The 13,043-nt window shown below is 35.4% G+C and overlaps 1 protein-coding gene across 8 annotated transcripts in view; it reads left to right on the top strand.

The window, feature by feature from the left end:
• The window catches only part of RGS7 (regulator of G protein signaling 7), a 249,874-nt gene that overhangs the window by 125,973 nt on the left and 110,858 nt on the right, over positions 1–13,043 (top strand). For all 8 annotated transcript variants that reach the window (XM_058800926.1, XM_058800920.1, XM_058800928.1 and 5 more), the window contains exon 4: positions 2,457–2,507. In XM_058800926.1, coding sequence (XP_058656909.1) covers positions 2,457–2,507 — 51 coding nt within the window. The remainder of the gene's footprint in view (positions 1–2,456; positions 2,508–13,043) is intronic.

The following is a 13,043-nucleotide window of genomic DNA, read 5'->3' as shown; positions in this document are numbered from 1 at the left end:
TAAAACTAGTAGCTACAAAAACACCCAGCAAGTTCTACAAGTTAATACCTTTATTATTTTAGGACTAGAGTTGGCCCCAAGATCTCCCAAAGAAATATGAAATAATGCATTTCTCACTTGCCATATGACAAATTGCAAGTTTGTTTAACTTGAATAGCCTTCACTCTAGCAGGAGAGTGTTGATGTTGAAATTTATTCATCTGTCATCAAAGTCATACCTCTGAAATCACCAGTGTGTTAGAATGCAACTGCTGCCTGAAAATCTGTCCAGGCTTTCATGTGCCAGGGTAATGGCTTCGGGGTAAAGTGTCAGGTAGAGCATCAATGAACTTTCATAATCAGATGAAATCAGCCATTTTCAAGAAAGTTGATTTCCCACTATTATTTATAATAAGCCAAAAGACATTGGAACATATGGAGGTGAAATTTCTGGTGTGCAGACCATGTATACTCAAATGTGCGTTTTAAAAAGAGGCAAAAAGGAAAAAGTGTTTGAAGGCAAGATGAAAAGAATCGAAAACTTCTTTCCATATGGTACCTGAGAGATTTGAAAGAAGACTAAGTTAAAAATCAGTTTTCAAAATGTCATTTTGTTTTTCCAGTTTTTGTCTTTGATCTTTGAAGATTTAGGAAAATATTTAGGGCTGACTAACTTCTCTAGTCAGCTGACAGAAAAACATAGCTATGCTTGGAACTGCATCATTGACGTTTATGAAGTTTCATCTTATCTCTTTAAACTAAAATTCTTCCTTCAGTGTCAACCTTGTAAATGTCATATATATAAAAAAAGGATTATTTTTTTTTTAATAAAATATTTTTGGGGTATGAATATCTGTCTGAAATATTTTGTATCCCTCCAATAGCATGCAAAGGTAAATTCCCTCATTTAAGGAATGCAGCAGTGTAAATACTGTGAGAAATTCTGCCGTTTTAAACTGCAGTTAAAAATCTCTGAAGATTTAGACATTTAACATAGCAATGAAAAAATACTTGCTCTGGACATGGTTGTTAAGTCTCTAGAGATTTTTACTGCTATGTAATCAAGTTTGTAATGTGTACACACATGGAAAGCTGTGATATAATCAATGAGGCTTTGTAAAATACGTGATAAAGCTATTCACTGAGTGTAATAAAATAACAGCTAGAAGGAGAAACAAGATTTCCTTTCTTTTCTGAAATGCCATTTAAAATACTGTTTTCATTGCTTAAGAAAAGCAAAGAAAAATATGCAGTATGTAAAATACAGGAAGAAACTGAATCTAAGGAGTGACAGGGGAAATATACTCCACATTCAAATGTTATATATTATAGTGCGTTCAAGAGCTTTTATTGCTTTGATTTGGTTTATACTTGTGTAAGTTGTATAGATTTTTATTGTTGTTTTAAATTTAAGGTTTATAGAAGAGCTTTGTTGTTATGCTTGGTGGGCAATGGATGAGCAACTTAAATATTGGTTCTATAAGCAAATATATGATGTCTCTATTACATTGCCTGTCTGAACTGGGGTTTTTTTTCATGAAACATGAAGAACATGGATGTGACATCCCTCAGTGTTTCACCCATTTTCCCTCTAAGCCAGTTTGGTTATTTCAAGTTGCTCAAATTATGAATGTGGTTTGGGTTTTTTTTATTGTCTGAAGCAATGATTCGTAATTTATTTTGCAAATCATATTCACAGTGGGTAAAGTTCAACTGTAGCTCTCTGTCTGAAATATAAGCCTGACTTCAGCTTTTGGCATAAAGTGCAAAGTGTGATAGAAGCACAGTTGATAGAAGTGCATGCCCAACAGGAGCAGATGGATTAGGAATTAGGAGGTGAGGTTGGAAGGATACTCAGTGTGAAAAGGCAGGAAGAAATCTGGTATCAAAGGTGTTAGGTGGTAAGCAATAGCATGGGACCTTAAAATAAGGCAGGAAATTAAATAGAAAGAAAAAGATATGCAATAAATGAAGGGATAGAGAGCAGGGGAGACTGGAATGGTAAGGAAAGCACTTCAGCACCGAGGGAAAAATGAATTTTGTCAATAGCTTAGCCACGAGGTGGAATATGATATGCAGGTAGTCCCTATATAGATAACTTTGCCTTTACTGGTAAACTAATTTTTAAGTAGGGTTGGGGGTGTGCACAGGCAGTGGGGAAACTTAGATTAATAAAGTGGTTTTCTATGTACATTTTGTGGTAGTGTCATTTTTAAAATGCAGACTACTATTGTGCACTTAATGATTTCTCTTACTTTTTGTAAGTCTTAGCCTAAAGAGGTTCTATGCTTCACTGCTAAAACAAAGCTAAAAAAAGAAACTAAACTAAAATAGAATGGCCAGTGTTTTTTTTCTAGACAGACTGAGCAAAAAATGTAGATCTCTTCTGTGAAGGAACACAATGAACTGCCTCAGGGATCTGAAGAATAGCAAGAGAAAACTTACTAATCTATAAATGCCTTTTCTTTTGCTCCTAGGTTCAGATATTGTTCAATGGTTAACGAAGAACTTATCGATAGAAGACCCAGGTAATTTCTCATGTTTTCTTGTCTTCAAATTCTAGGGGGTTCTTTCAAAGTTATTGGACCTGACTTTGTTTTCTGCTGCAGTGGGAATGCCATGACAAACATTGGACCAGTACAATTTCAATGGCTAAACAGATATAAAATCTTAGATATCTTTGCTAACATACTGAGGATTTTGATTATCCGTTTTATTGCAGCAGGTATCAGAAAGCAACATGAGAATGATAATGATAGTTCTTTGGTAGAAAAGAGTGTGTTTGAGTGTTTGAGTGCATGAGGAATTTACTCAGTGTTATGCTGAATAGCTTGTTAAATACAAATTGTTTTCTTACAGAATTTTGCAATACACAAATAATGCATAGAACTATTAAAAATACATTCTTGTACTGTTACCAAAAGTGAATCTTAAATTTGTACACTTCTATAGCATCTTAAATGGAAAATGAAATGCAAATAAAATCAGTGAAATGATGAAGAACAGTTCATTACTTGATCAGCTGGGTTAGGATATGAAAGTAAGGGTTTGGTTCCAAACTCTGCCTTGGTTTCTTGTGTGTCCAGCAGGAAACACAATTTGGTTATTGTATTTAGCTATTATTTATTTCCTGGATTTACAAGAATCTAGTTACCTGATCAGAAATTTTCCATAAAGGAATGATTTCTAGTAGAAAATGCTGAATTGTAGAAATAAAATATTCTATGGAGGTTCTCATTTTCTTTTGGTGAGAGGAAAAATAATCTTCCTTCTTTTAAAAATGATCAGAAATTATCAAAATTTGCTTTTTGTCCTTTGCTTTCTTTCAGTATTTTTTTTACATTTTTGGGAGTAATTTTTTCTTTATTTTTAAAATGTGTTTTTCTATCAAATTAGAACTCAAAGTATGATCATTGTAAAAAGCAAAATCATTTAAAATTGTGACTTGAGCAAGGAAGAGCTATCAATACATAATTTGATATTTGGAAGTAGTCAGTTCACAACATATTGACATGTTATGTGAGAGACATGACTACATTTTTAGCTAACTTTGAACAGTGTTGTATGCTTGCTTCCTGGAGATAATGTGGAGGCTTCAAGTGACCTAAGTGTGATATTGCATTTTTCAGTTGTCAGCTACAAAACACTCACCTATTTGTGTTTACGAGAGTTTGAAAGATTTTTAGGCTACCTGTATTTGATATGGAAGCTTAACCTTTATTTGTCAAACCAGAGCTGCAATACTGGAATAGGTTGTCATTCAGATTACCTGCTTGTTGCAAAATTTGGAATAGAAAAAGCTTCTGCTAAACAGAAAACATGTCTCCTTGGTTCCTTGTGTTCATATCCAATTAAAATTAAACAAACACACAAACTACTAACATATGGAATCAAAACACCACAATAATTTAACTGAAGCTGGGTTTTATCCTCTCAGATTACACGGATGGAAAAAAACTATCCACAATGACAAAAATGTCTTATGTATTTTGGTCCTAGTCCAAAGTCAGCTATCCGGAGCTGGTTAAATTCTGATCTTCAGAAAACAAATCACCCTAAATGCTTCCTTTGGGTAATGCTCAGAATTGCCAGATGACAGTGAACTTGACAGATGGTGAACAAGAGCTTTTCACATGACAGAACTTCTGAAAATGTTCTGTTTTTTCAAAATCCATAAGTTTCTTGCTTTTCATTTCAGTTCTGGACAAGTCAGTCTAGAACCTTATGTGGAAAAGCCCTTAATTTCTGCAATCTGTTGTCACTGTAATTTGGATTTCCACTGTCTTCTGATCACTTTTTACCTGTGTCAGGGTTTAACTCTGTTGTCTTTTGAAACTACCCTAAAGGGTCCTGTTACAAATCACTTGTGAACCTGTGCAGTTTTGTGATGCAGAAATAAATAATGCCTTAATTTGCACTGAGAATTGTCATCTCTGTCTAAATCTGGTATCAGCCACATACCTGGAAGAACAACATAAAGTCGATTGGAGTGCATATTTTAAGAGTATGTTTTACTCTGTTCAGACTCATGCAAGGAAGGCAAGTGAATTGTGATTTAAGGGGTAAATGGAGAGATTCTCAGAAGGGTCCTCAGGTTAGAAGGAACCTCAGAAGATCAGGTGGTCCAGACTTCCATGGAGAGGCAAGCCTGGGTGAGATTACCGAGCTCTCTGTCCTCTCTCATCCTGAACACTGCCACTGACAGGACCTTCAGCACATCCAGTGATTATTCTCACTGTAAAAAATTTGAATAGATGAAACCTCTCTCCATGCAACTTGTATTCATTGCCCCTTATCCTCTCAGTGTGGCTTCCTGTGAAGAGAATTTCTGTCCTGAAAGCACTGGAAAAATGTGTTGAGGCCCCACCGTGAGCCTTCTGTTCTCCAGGGTGAAAACATCTAACTCTTACAGTCAACTTGTTCTTTAATAAAACACATAACTAGTAAGAAGAAAGTGATGCTACCTCACTTTATATATAAAGGAGTAATATTTTGAAATTCAATTTCTCCCTTTGTTTTGCATAGGGATACAACTCCAATACCATTTAAGTGAGAATGAAGTAGGCAACAATATGGGTAGTGGGAGAACATAAGGCGGAAGGCCTGACAGCAACATTTGCTTCAGTGTGTTAATAAGTGTAAAGCTTTCACCTGGAAAAAGCAATTCAGCAAGAAGTAGTAACAAGCTGGAACTTATAAACTGCCTGTCAAGAAAACCATGCAGATTTTTAATAAATGGAAAATAATATTCGGTGGAATATTCGAAAGATTTTGGCTTGCTGCAGTAGATCTCCATCAAGAAAATAAACTGGAGATGATAGGTGGATTCTGCTAATTTGCACCAGATTTGAAGTTATTTCAGTGGAGCAGAGCTTTTGCCCAGAATAGCTGTGCACAATGCACTGTGCAGTTGCTGTTACATCGTTTGCTATTCAATATGTAGTTAAAAAATGTTTGTGTTTCAGCCTACAATTCATCTGTAAAATTTTAAGGAACAGAAATTGTCCAAGTTATTTTTAATAGGGAAGTTTTATTCAGGCATAAATATAAGCATGATCTCAACCTGAAACGAAGCAATTAACTGAGTTTACAGAATTGTAAGGGCTTGTGGTTTGGCACTTAGACATGTGTTGTCGAATTGACCATTACAGGGTAAGTGCTGACGCTTCACTGATGTTGCCAATTACTCTTAATGTGGAAAATCTACTCTGTTTTTCTACATTGTGTTTTTCTTTTTTGAAATGATCATTAATGACGTGAAATGCACCAGACTGACCACATCAGACACTGAAGTTCCTTTAATCTGTAGTGGGAAAAATAGAACAAAAAGGGTAAATTATTTAAAGGTATCAGCTCAAATTCCCAGGAGTTGAGTCCCCTACTTGGTTCTTGCACTGATTTCTTCAATGCCCTTTTGGCAAACACTTGATTTCTGTATTCCCTAATATTCAACATCCTAATAGTAAATGATGCTGTTTTCTCCTAAAGGAGAAGGTGCATTATGAGTTTTCCAGTCTTTTCACAAGGAAATGGTGTTATTCACAAACACTCATTTCCAGTCATCCTGTGAATAATTTTCATCTAGATGTCTCAGAAAATGCCTCTAAGTGTAGATAATATGTTTAGAACATATTCCTCGTGTTCCTTTTAAGTACCTTTATTCCTGAGTGTTGCTTATTTAATATTCTCATAGCTGCAAACCAGCTGAATTTGGCTGGAGGCACTTCTTTATCAAATGGTTGCTCCAGCAGAACCATTGCAGCTGCACTAGAATGCTCAACCTCTGCATTTACATTGCTTTGCTCCAGCTCATTTAGGCAGCCTGTTGAAGTAGTTTGTTATTGCTCTTGGTCATCAGGAATTACACTGAAGTCAAAAAAACATATTATTAAATCTAAGTTTTATAGTTATGGAAAAAAGACTGCCTTGATTTTTACACCCTCCTGTGATTTTCCAGTTTCACTTCTCACCATTTGTGTTTTCATCTAACTGGTGTAACCAATCTGTAGCTAGATGCCCACCAGTATCCATGTGAACTGTGGTCACTGAGCCAGTGCAATAACAAGGGAGGGCTCAGTAGCACAACATCTGTTTTTGTTTCTTTGCTTTCCCTCTTTAGTAAAGTCTCTCTCCAGCAGCTGCTGTGCTAATAATGACCTAGAAAATACACAGTACTTGTTTGAAAGAGTTAGAAGAGAATTGTTAAGGCTTTTATTTGAGCTTATGAAAGTTTACTTGAAAAATTGTTCAGTTCTCAGTTTTGCCTTTTCCTCAGTTATATGCAGAAAGGTAGCAGCAAAGAGCAGGAGCCAGACAAGATGTTCTAAACAATTGCCATTTGGGAAAACACACCAGAGACCTGCAAGCAAAGGGGAAGTACTTCCAGAGATTGCTAAGAGAAAAAAGAGTCTCTTATGAGAAGGAATGAAGAAGAGAATGGAAAGGTCACGTTTATCTTTGCGGTCTTTGCACTAATCAAAACCTGTGGAAGTGGAGCAAGAGTAGAATGCTCCCTTTTTATTATCCTGGCTTAAAAAAATAACCAGCCCAAAAGCTGAATAAAAGTAATTTATACTGCCTGCACACATACCATACCTCTCATACTGGGAACCCAGGAACATCAGACACTCTAATTTTTCACATGCCTGATAGAAATTCAGGCACATTTTTTTTCCATAGCAAACCTCACAAACCTGTGTCAATTCCAGTGTAACTAACTTGCCAACTTTCTTCTACTGGGTGAATTTGATCTGAGCTTGTCAGATCTTGTAACATTTCAATGGAATAATTACTTTAATCTCAGATGCACAAAAAGAAAGTAGAACAAAATTCTGTTTGAGAATCGAAAATCTCAGAATTTACAGACACTCCTTTATTACCAATAATATTAACATTGTGATGCTCATGCAAAAAATCTATGGGTCAGGTTTCCTATAATTACAAACAGCATAGGGAATACTTACCTGTGTGGCAATCAGTGGGCTTCTAGCCACTCCTGAGGTTCCAGGAGTGCAATGGTAAATGTTCACATGAAGAGGGTGTTTTATTTGCCCAAAGGCTTTTGAGAGGTTTTGTAAATGGTGAACAGAAGTGTAAGGTCTTCAATTCAGTTGTGACAGGATATGTCAGATTTAGTGGATTTCGTGTTTTTTTCCACTGAAGCTTCTTCCAGATTAGTATAATCTATTATCCTGTGTAGACTGCATGTGTTAGGAGTGCTTCCAAGAGCGCACAGACCTGCACAGCCTCCTGTTGTGAGATGTTTTTTCTGCAAATGTGCCGGTACTGTTTGAACAGTCTCATTTCCATGTAGTCAGTCTTGAAAGTGATTAATATGTTCCTTGTTTGGCCATTTTATTTTCTCACTTGTGGATAGGTGGTAGGTTACATCAGTACTCATTTTCAATTTTCTTTGATGGAGCAGTCATTTCTCCTGATCTTTTTGGTAGTGTGGCATCTGGTTAAAAAGAACAGATTTTACACTTATTGGGAAGATACAAATTTTGTGACTGGGATTGATGCAAAGTATGAGATCATTATCATGATGTAAAGTATGTTATCATGAAATTGGTGACAAAGTGTTTCCTTCACATAGCCAGACAGGTCAAACTATTACAACTGTTTTATCATGCTAAGCATAACTAAATAAAATTCTCCCTTTGTTATTTTCTTAAGGAGGCATTGTTTTGCAAGATTTCATAAAAATAGTTCATGTATTTTCACCCTAGTAATTATGAAATTTTATAAACATTTGAATTACCTGAGAAGTATGAATGAGTTTTGTCTGTTTAATTTATAAATAAATGTCCATCTTGGAGTAATGGGTAAAGATGACAAGTATGGAATTTGCTGCTGTCTAGCATAATATTCTGTACAATAAAATGATTGCAAAAATAAAATTATAGTACTAGGCATTGGTATGACAAAATACACAAGTTCAGTAAAGTTGCTTCTGTGAGCAACCTTTCTGATATTGTCAGTAAAATACTGATTCAAAATGACTCTCTTTGGGCTTTGAGCAACCTGACCTACTGAAAGGTGTCTCTGACCATTTCAGGAGGGTTGACACTAGATGAAATTTATGGTCTTTTCCAACCCAAACAGTGCTATAATTCTCTGATTCAAATATAGTATAACTATAACTTGTGTGATATACACATTTTCTGTATAAAACTGATCTCTATTGATGCTTTCTTATTTCTGGTTAAAAGCAAGGCATCAATTGAATTTTTTAAATTTTAGTTTTCTTGATAGTTTAGTTTTCTTTTCCTAATTCCATGGTGCTGACTTCAAAGACATTTATTTTAACAGGAAATAATATTGTCTTTAAAATGAAAATCTCCAGATTATACTCAGAATTGTTTTCAGTATTCAGTACATCAGTGTCTGATACTCAATTTGGTTTTAAAAATTGAAACAAACCAACAATCATCATACAATTCAGTAGGCAGCATGGGCTTTATTCCACTGAGGACTTTGAGAGTCTTATTGAGAGAAAAGGATGAAAAAAAGTAATGACTAGAATACAAAATATTATTACAAAAATAAGTCTGAACAAGCCTACTAAGATAAAAAGTTAATTGTAAAACTATTACCTGATCAAGATGATAGTAGCTGAGGTATCAGTATACTTTAATTTTAAGCAATTTTTTTTTAAAATACTTCAGCTGCGCTGTTGCATCATTTGAAGGAATTATTTTCATCCTGTTGCAGAACATGTTAGGGCACGATCTAAATTACAATTGAAATCTTTACCCATGAAGTTAGGGCAAAATATGCTGTTTTAGGGAGAACTCTGATAACTTTTAGAAATAAATAAATAATTTAATTGCATAAGTTGAATTATAATATCTTCTTAATAAATGATTTTATCTCATTTCTAGTAAAGTTACTAGGAATTTTTGTGCTTTTCTTACTGTTTGACAGCCTCCTTCTGAACCCTTGTGATCATACCAAGTTACAGAGGTTTAAGAGAAAGAGCATTTGCTAATTCCCAATTCACACTGGCATAATTAATTAAAAGCAGCTAAATAACTGTCTAGAGACTTCATTAGATTTCTGCTTCCTTGTTTGCCAAAGAACTGTGTTACATAGTAATGGAAAATGCAAGTAGGTGGAAGTGAGATTTTAAATCTGGCCAATTTAATTGAATAAAAGCAGTTGAAATCCTATTTCATCTTGCCAACAGCTGCTGCAGCTATTTATAGTCAAGTAAACAAAAATGTTTTGATATTTACATGTCATATGTTAGTATTTGATGACTGGAAGGTTAGTGTGAGGCTTTCTCTGGATTTTGTTAATTATTGACCTTAGGAGCATTTTAAGTTTTTCCATAGCACATGTAGAGAAATACTGCTCTACACACAGGGGCACAGTGATGGTCCAATATTTACTGTGCAAGGACATGGCTCGCAATTTCATCTTGGACAGATAAATATTCCCTAGGCATTCCCTGATTTTTTTTTCAATATTTCTTCTCCTCTCCTCTTTTGTTAATCTCCATGGTTCATGTTCCAATTTTACTGCGTAGAATCTTCTGGTTCTCATCGTTATGGCTGGTGGTTGGATCTAATTCATGTGTTCTTCTACATTCAGATGTTCTCCCTCAAATGTTTCTCCCTTTTTCAAATTTCACTGGATTCATTCAGTCATCTACTCAAATTCCACAAATTATCAGGATTTTAGTTTTTTGTGTCACAGATTGGATGACAAGAGCCATGTTGACTCTGGTTTTGTAGCTGCAAGACTGCATTTGGCTTCAGAACACTTGAACCACAAAGTATAACATATCTAGTGTCACTAGAATTTAATTTTTTTGGTGCTAAAAGCTACTGTTCTCACTAAGTCTGAGGCTCAAATTAATTAAAAAATTAAAATCAAGCCATAAAAAGATTCTATTTACCTCAATTGGTCATGCAGAAATTGTTACAAGTAGTTTACACTTCCTTTTGAAAATTTCCTTCCTAATTACTATTTGCTTTATAATACTTCAGTTAAACTGGAAAACTTAACCTTTTAATAGCCTTTAAGCTTATTAGAAATGTTAAATATTTGCCTCTTGAAATGTTGGAATTATTTATGTCATCTGATGTAATCTCTAGCATGAATTAAAAAACCCCAAAAATATAAGAAGCAGCTACTATAGCATGGTATCTGCGGAACAAAATCATAGACTAATTATAGTTTGAAAAGATCATTGTGTCCAGCCATTAACACAGCACTGCCAAGTCCATCACTAAACTGTGTCCATGAGTTCCACGTCTATACATCTTTTAAATACCCCCAGAGATGGTGAATCAATACTTCCTGGGCAACCTGTTCCAATGCTTGACAGCCCTTTCTGTGAAAAAATGTTTCCAGTCAAAATCACCCCTTGTGTCATTTGAGATCATTTGCTTGTCCAATCGGTTCTACTTGGAAGAAGAAGCTGACCCCCACCTGACTGCAGCCGCCTTTCAGGCAGTTGTACAGACTGATAAGGTCACCCTAAGATTCTTTATCTCCAGGCTCAGCACCCCCAGCTCCCTCAGCCACTCCTCACAGGACTTGTGGTCCAGACCCTTCGCCAGCTCTGTTGCTTTTCTCTCGACATGCTCCAGTGCCTCAAAGTCTTTCTTGCAGTGCAGGCTCGGAAAAACACCTCTGGTTTTTCTTGAGCAGCAGCAGCAGTTACCTAGCAGTCTCTTACTGGGCATGTACAATTGGGAAGGTTCACATCTGAAGTGTTTAGCATTTATCAAAATCCTATTTCAACTATTTTATTGTGTAATGAATTAGTATCATGTAGTTTTACATTTTCTCCTCGCAGTTTACTTTTTGCTGAGCTCAGTAATGTTATACTTCCAGCAAATTTTATATCTGATGTAATTTCTTCATTCACAACCTTCTGTAGATAATTTAGGATTATCCTGAACAGCCTAGGACCTACTAAACATAGTTACAGTGATTAACCCCACTTCAGTGTAATATTATTATTTCAGTGTAATATTACACTATTTAGTGTAATAACTGACCTGCTGTGCCTAACCTTTATTCCCTCCTTTCTACCTATTGCTTTTCTCATGATCTGCTTAATACCTTTAGAAAACTTTTGAGGTAATCATGCCAAGAGCTCCCTGGGAATCCAAGATAATATGTCAACCAGATTTTCATAACCTTGAATGTTCTCTATTTCCACATAGGAACACTCACAGAGTTATGAGATGTATCCAGCAACAAAAGTCATCCTGAATCTTCCTTTTTTGTTGCATTTATCTTTATTTTCATTCCTTCTATCCTTTATTATAGTCCCTAACGTGCTGTCTGTACGGGTGTCTGTTTTGTGCATCCTTTTTTCCCCTCACATTTCCCCAGGATGTCTTTCTAAAACCTAAGGACATATTTTTCAATTTTTTTCCCTTTAGTACTAAGGATTATTAAATTATAAGTGGCACACTATGGATAACAGCTCACCCATTTAATATTTAACTTGCCATAAAACACAGATTGACCACTATTTTGAACCATATTCTTCTGCTCATTTGATCAATTTATTTTAAAGTCTTTGATAGTTTTTGCTGCTGCTGTTCTCATGAGTCTATCTTTTCCTTCTGCATTTAGATTCTGTCACTAGAGAAGAAATAGGTCATTCATTGAGGCTTCTTCTCTTTTTGTGGGGAAAAAAGGCACTTCTGAAAGAGTTTTCACTGAGCTATTTTTGCTAGTTAATATCTGTCAGTATTTCTTTATTTTTAATAGCAGAGTTTGTCTGGCTGAATTGATAGTTCTCTATAATTATCTGTGTAAATCCATTGCAAAGGGGAGAAGTGAGCACTAGGAGTGGGAGTTATGATAATAGAAACATGGGATGGTATAAAATGGAAATTGGCAACCTTGGAAATTTTGCTCCCTCATTTTAATTAGGACAGTGAAATATATTTTATTTGCCAACCAAACTACTATAAATAATGGACAAATAAAACTCTCTAAAAGTGATCCTGTTTGTAATAACTGCCTTGGGGATTCTTGTATATGTGCATCCCAGATAACTGAATCTGGTCACATGGGGAGTGGCATGTTATTCTTCAGAAAAGCCACCTCCACACTCTTTGTTGCTATCCTTCCTGAGCTTTGATGCCATTTTTTTTCTTGGTGTGTGTCTCAATGGCACTGATTTACCTATAAAGCTGTTAACTCCTCATGGACTTTAAAAATCACAGCACTCTTCCCACGGAAAAAAAAGAACATTATTTGCAGTATTTTATGCTCTCAGTTTGCTGGATGTATGAAGAATGTTATAAAGAGAATTGTTTTATTCTTTTTTGAATTGAGTGCGGTGAAAGAGGCAGTTATTTTTCTAGCTGTGGCTGCTGTGTATTCTTTGTATTTTCTGAACTGCTTGGTCATAAGTGGGTGTTTTGTGATTATGATAGCAATGCATGACAATGACACAAAGTTAATGGTTGGTGCAATAGCAATTCATATCAAAACAGACTTAGAGACTAAAAAAAATGTCATGATTCATCTTGACCAGCAGTAATCATTGTGAGAGTCAGGGCTACCTATTGCTTCCCTCACCCAACTTC

This window comes from Ammospiza caudacuta, chromosome 3, assembly GCF_027887145.1.
Source record: "Ammospiza caudacuta isolate bAmmCau1 chromosome 3, bAmmCau1.pri, whole genome shotgun sequence".
NCBI classification, from domain to species: domain Eukaryota; kingdom Metazoa; phylum Chordata; class Aves; order Passeriformes; family Passerellidae; genus Ammospiza; species Ammospiza caudacuta.
Note: the sequence above shows the minus strand (reverse complement) of the source record. Positions and strands in the feature narration are given on the sequence as shown.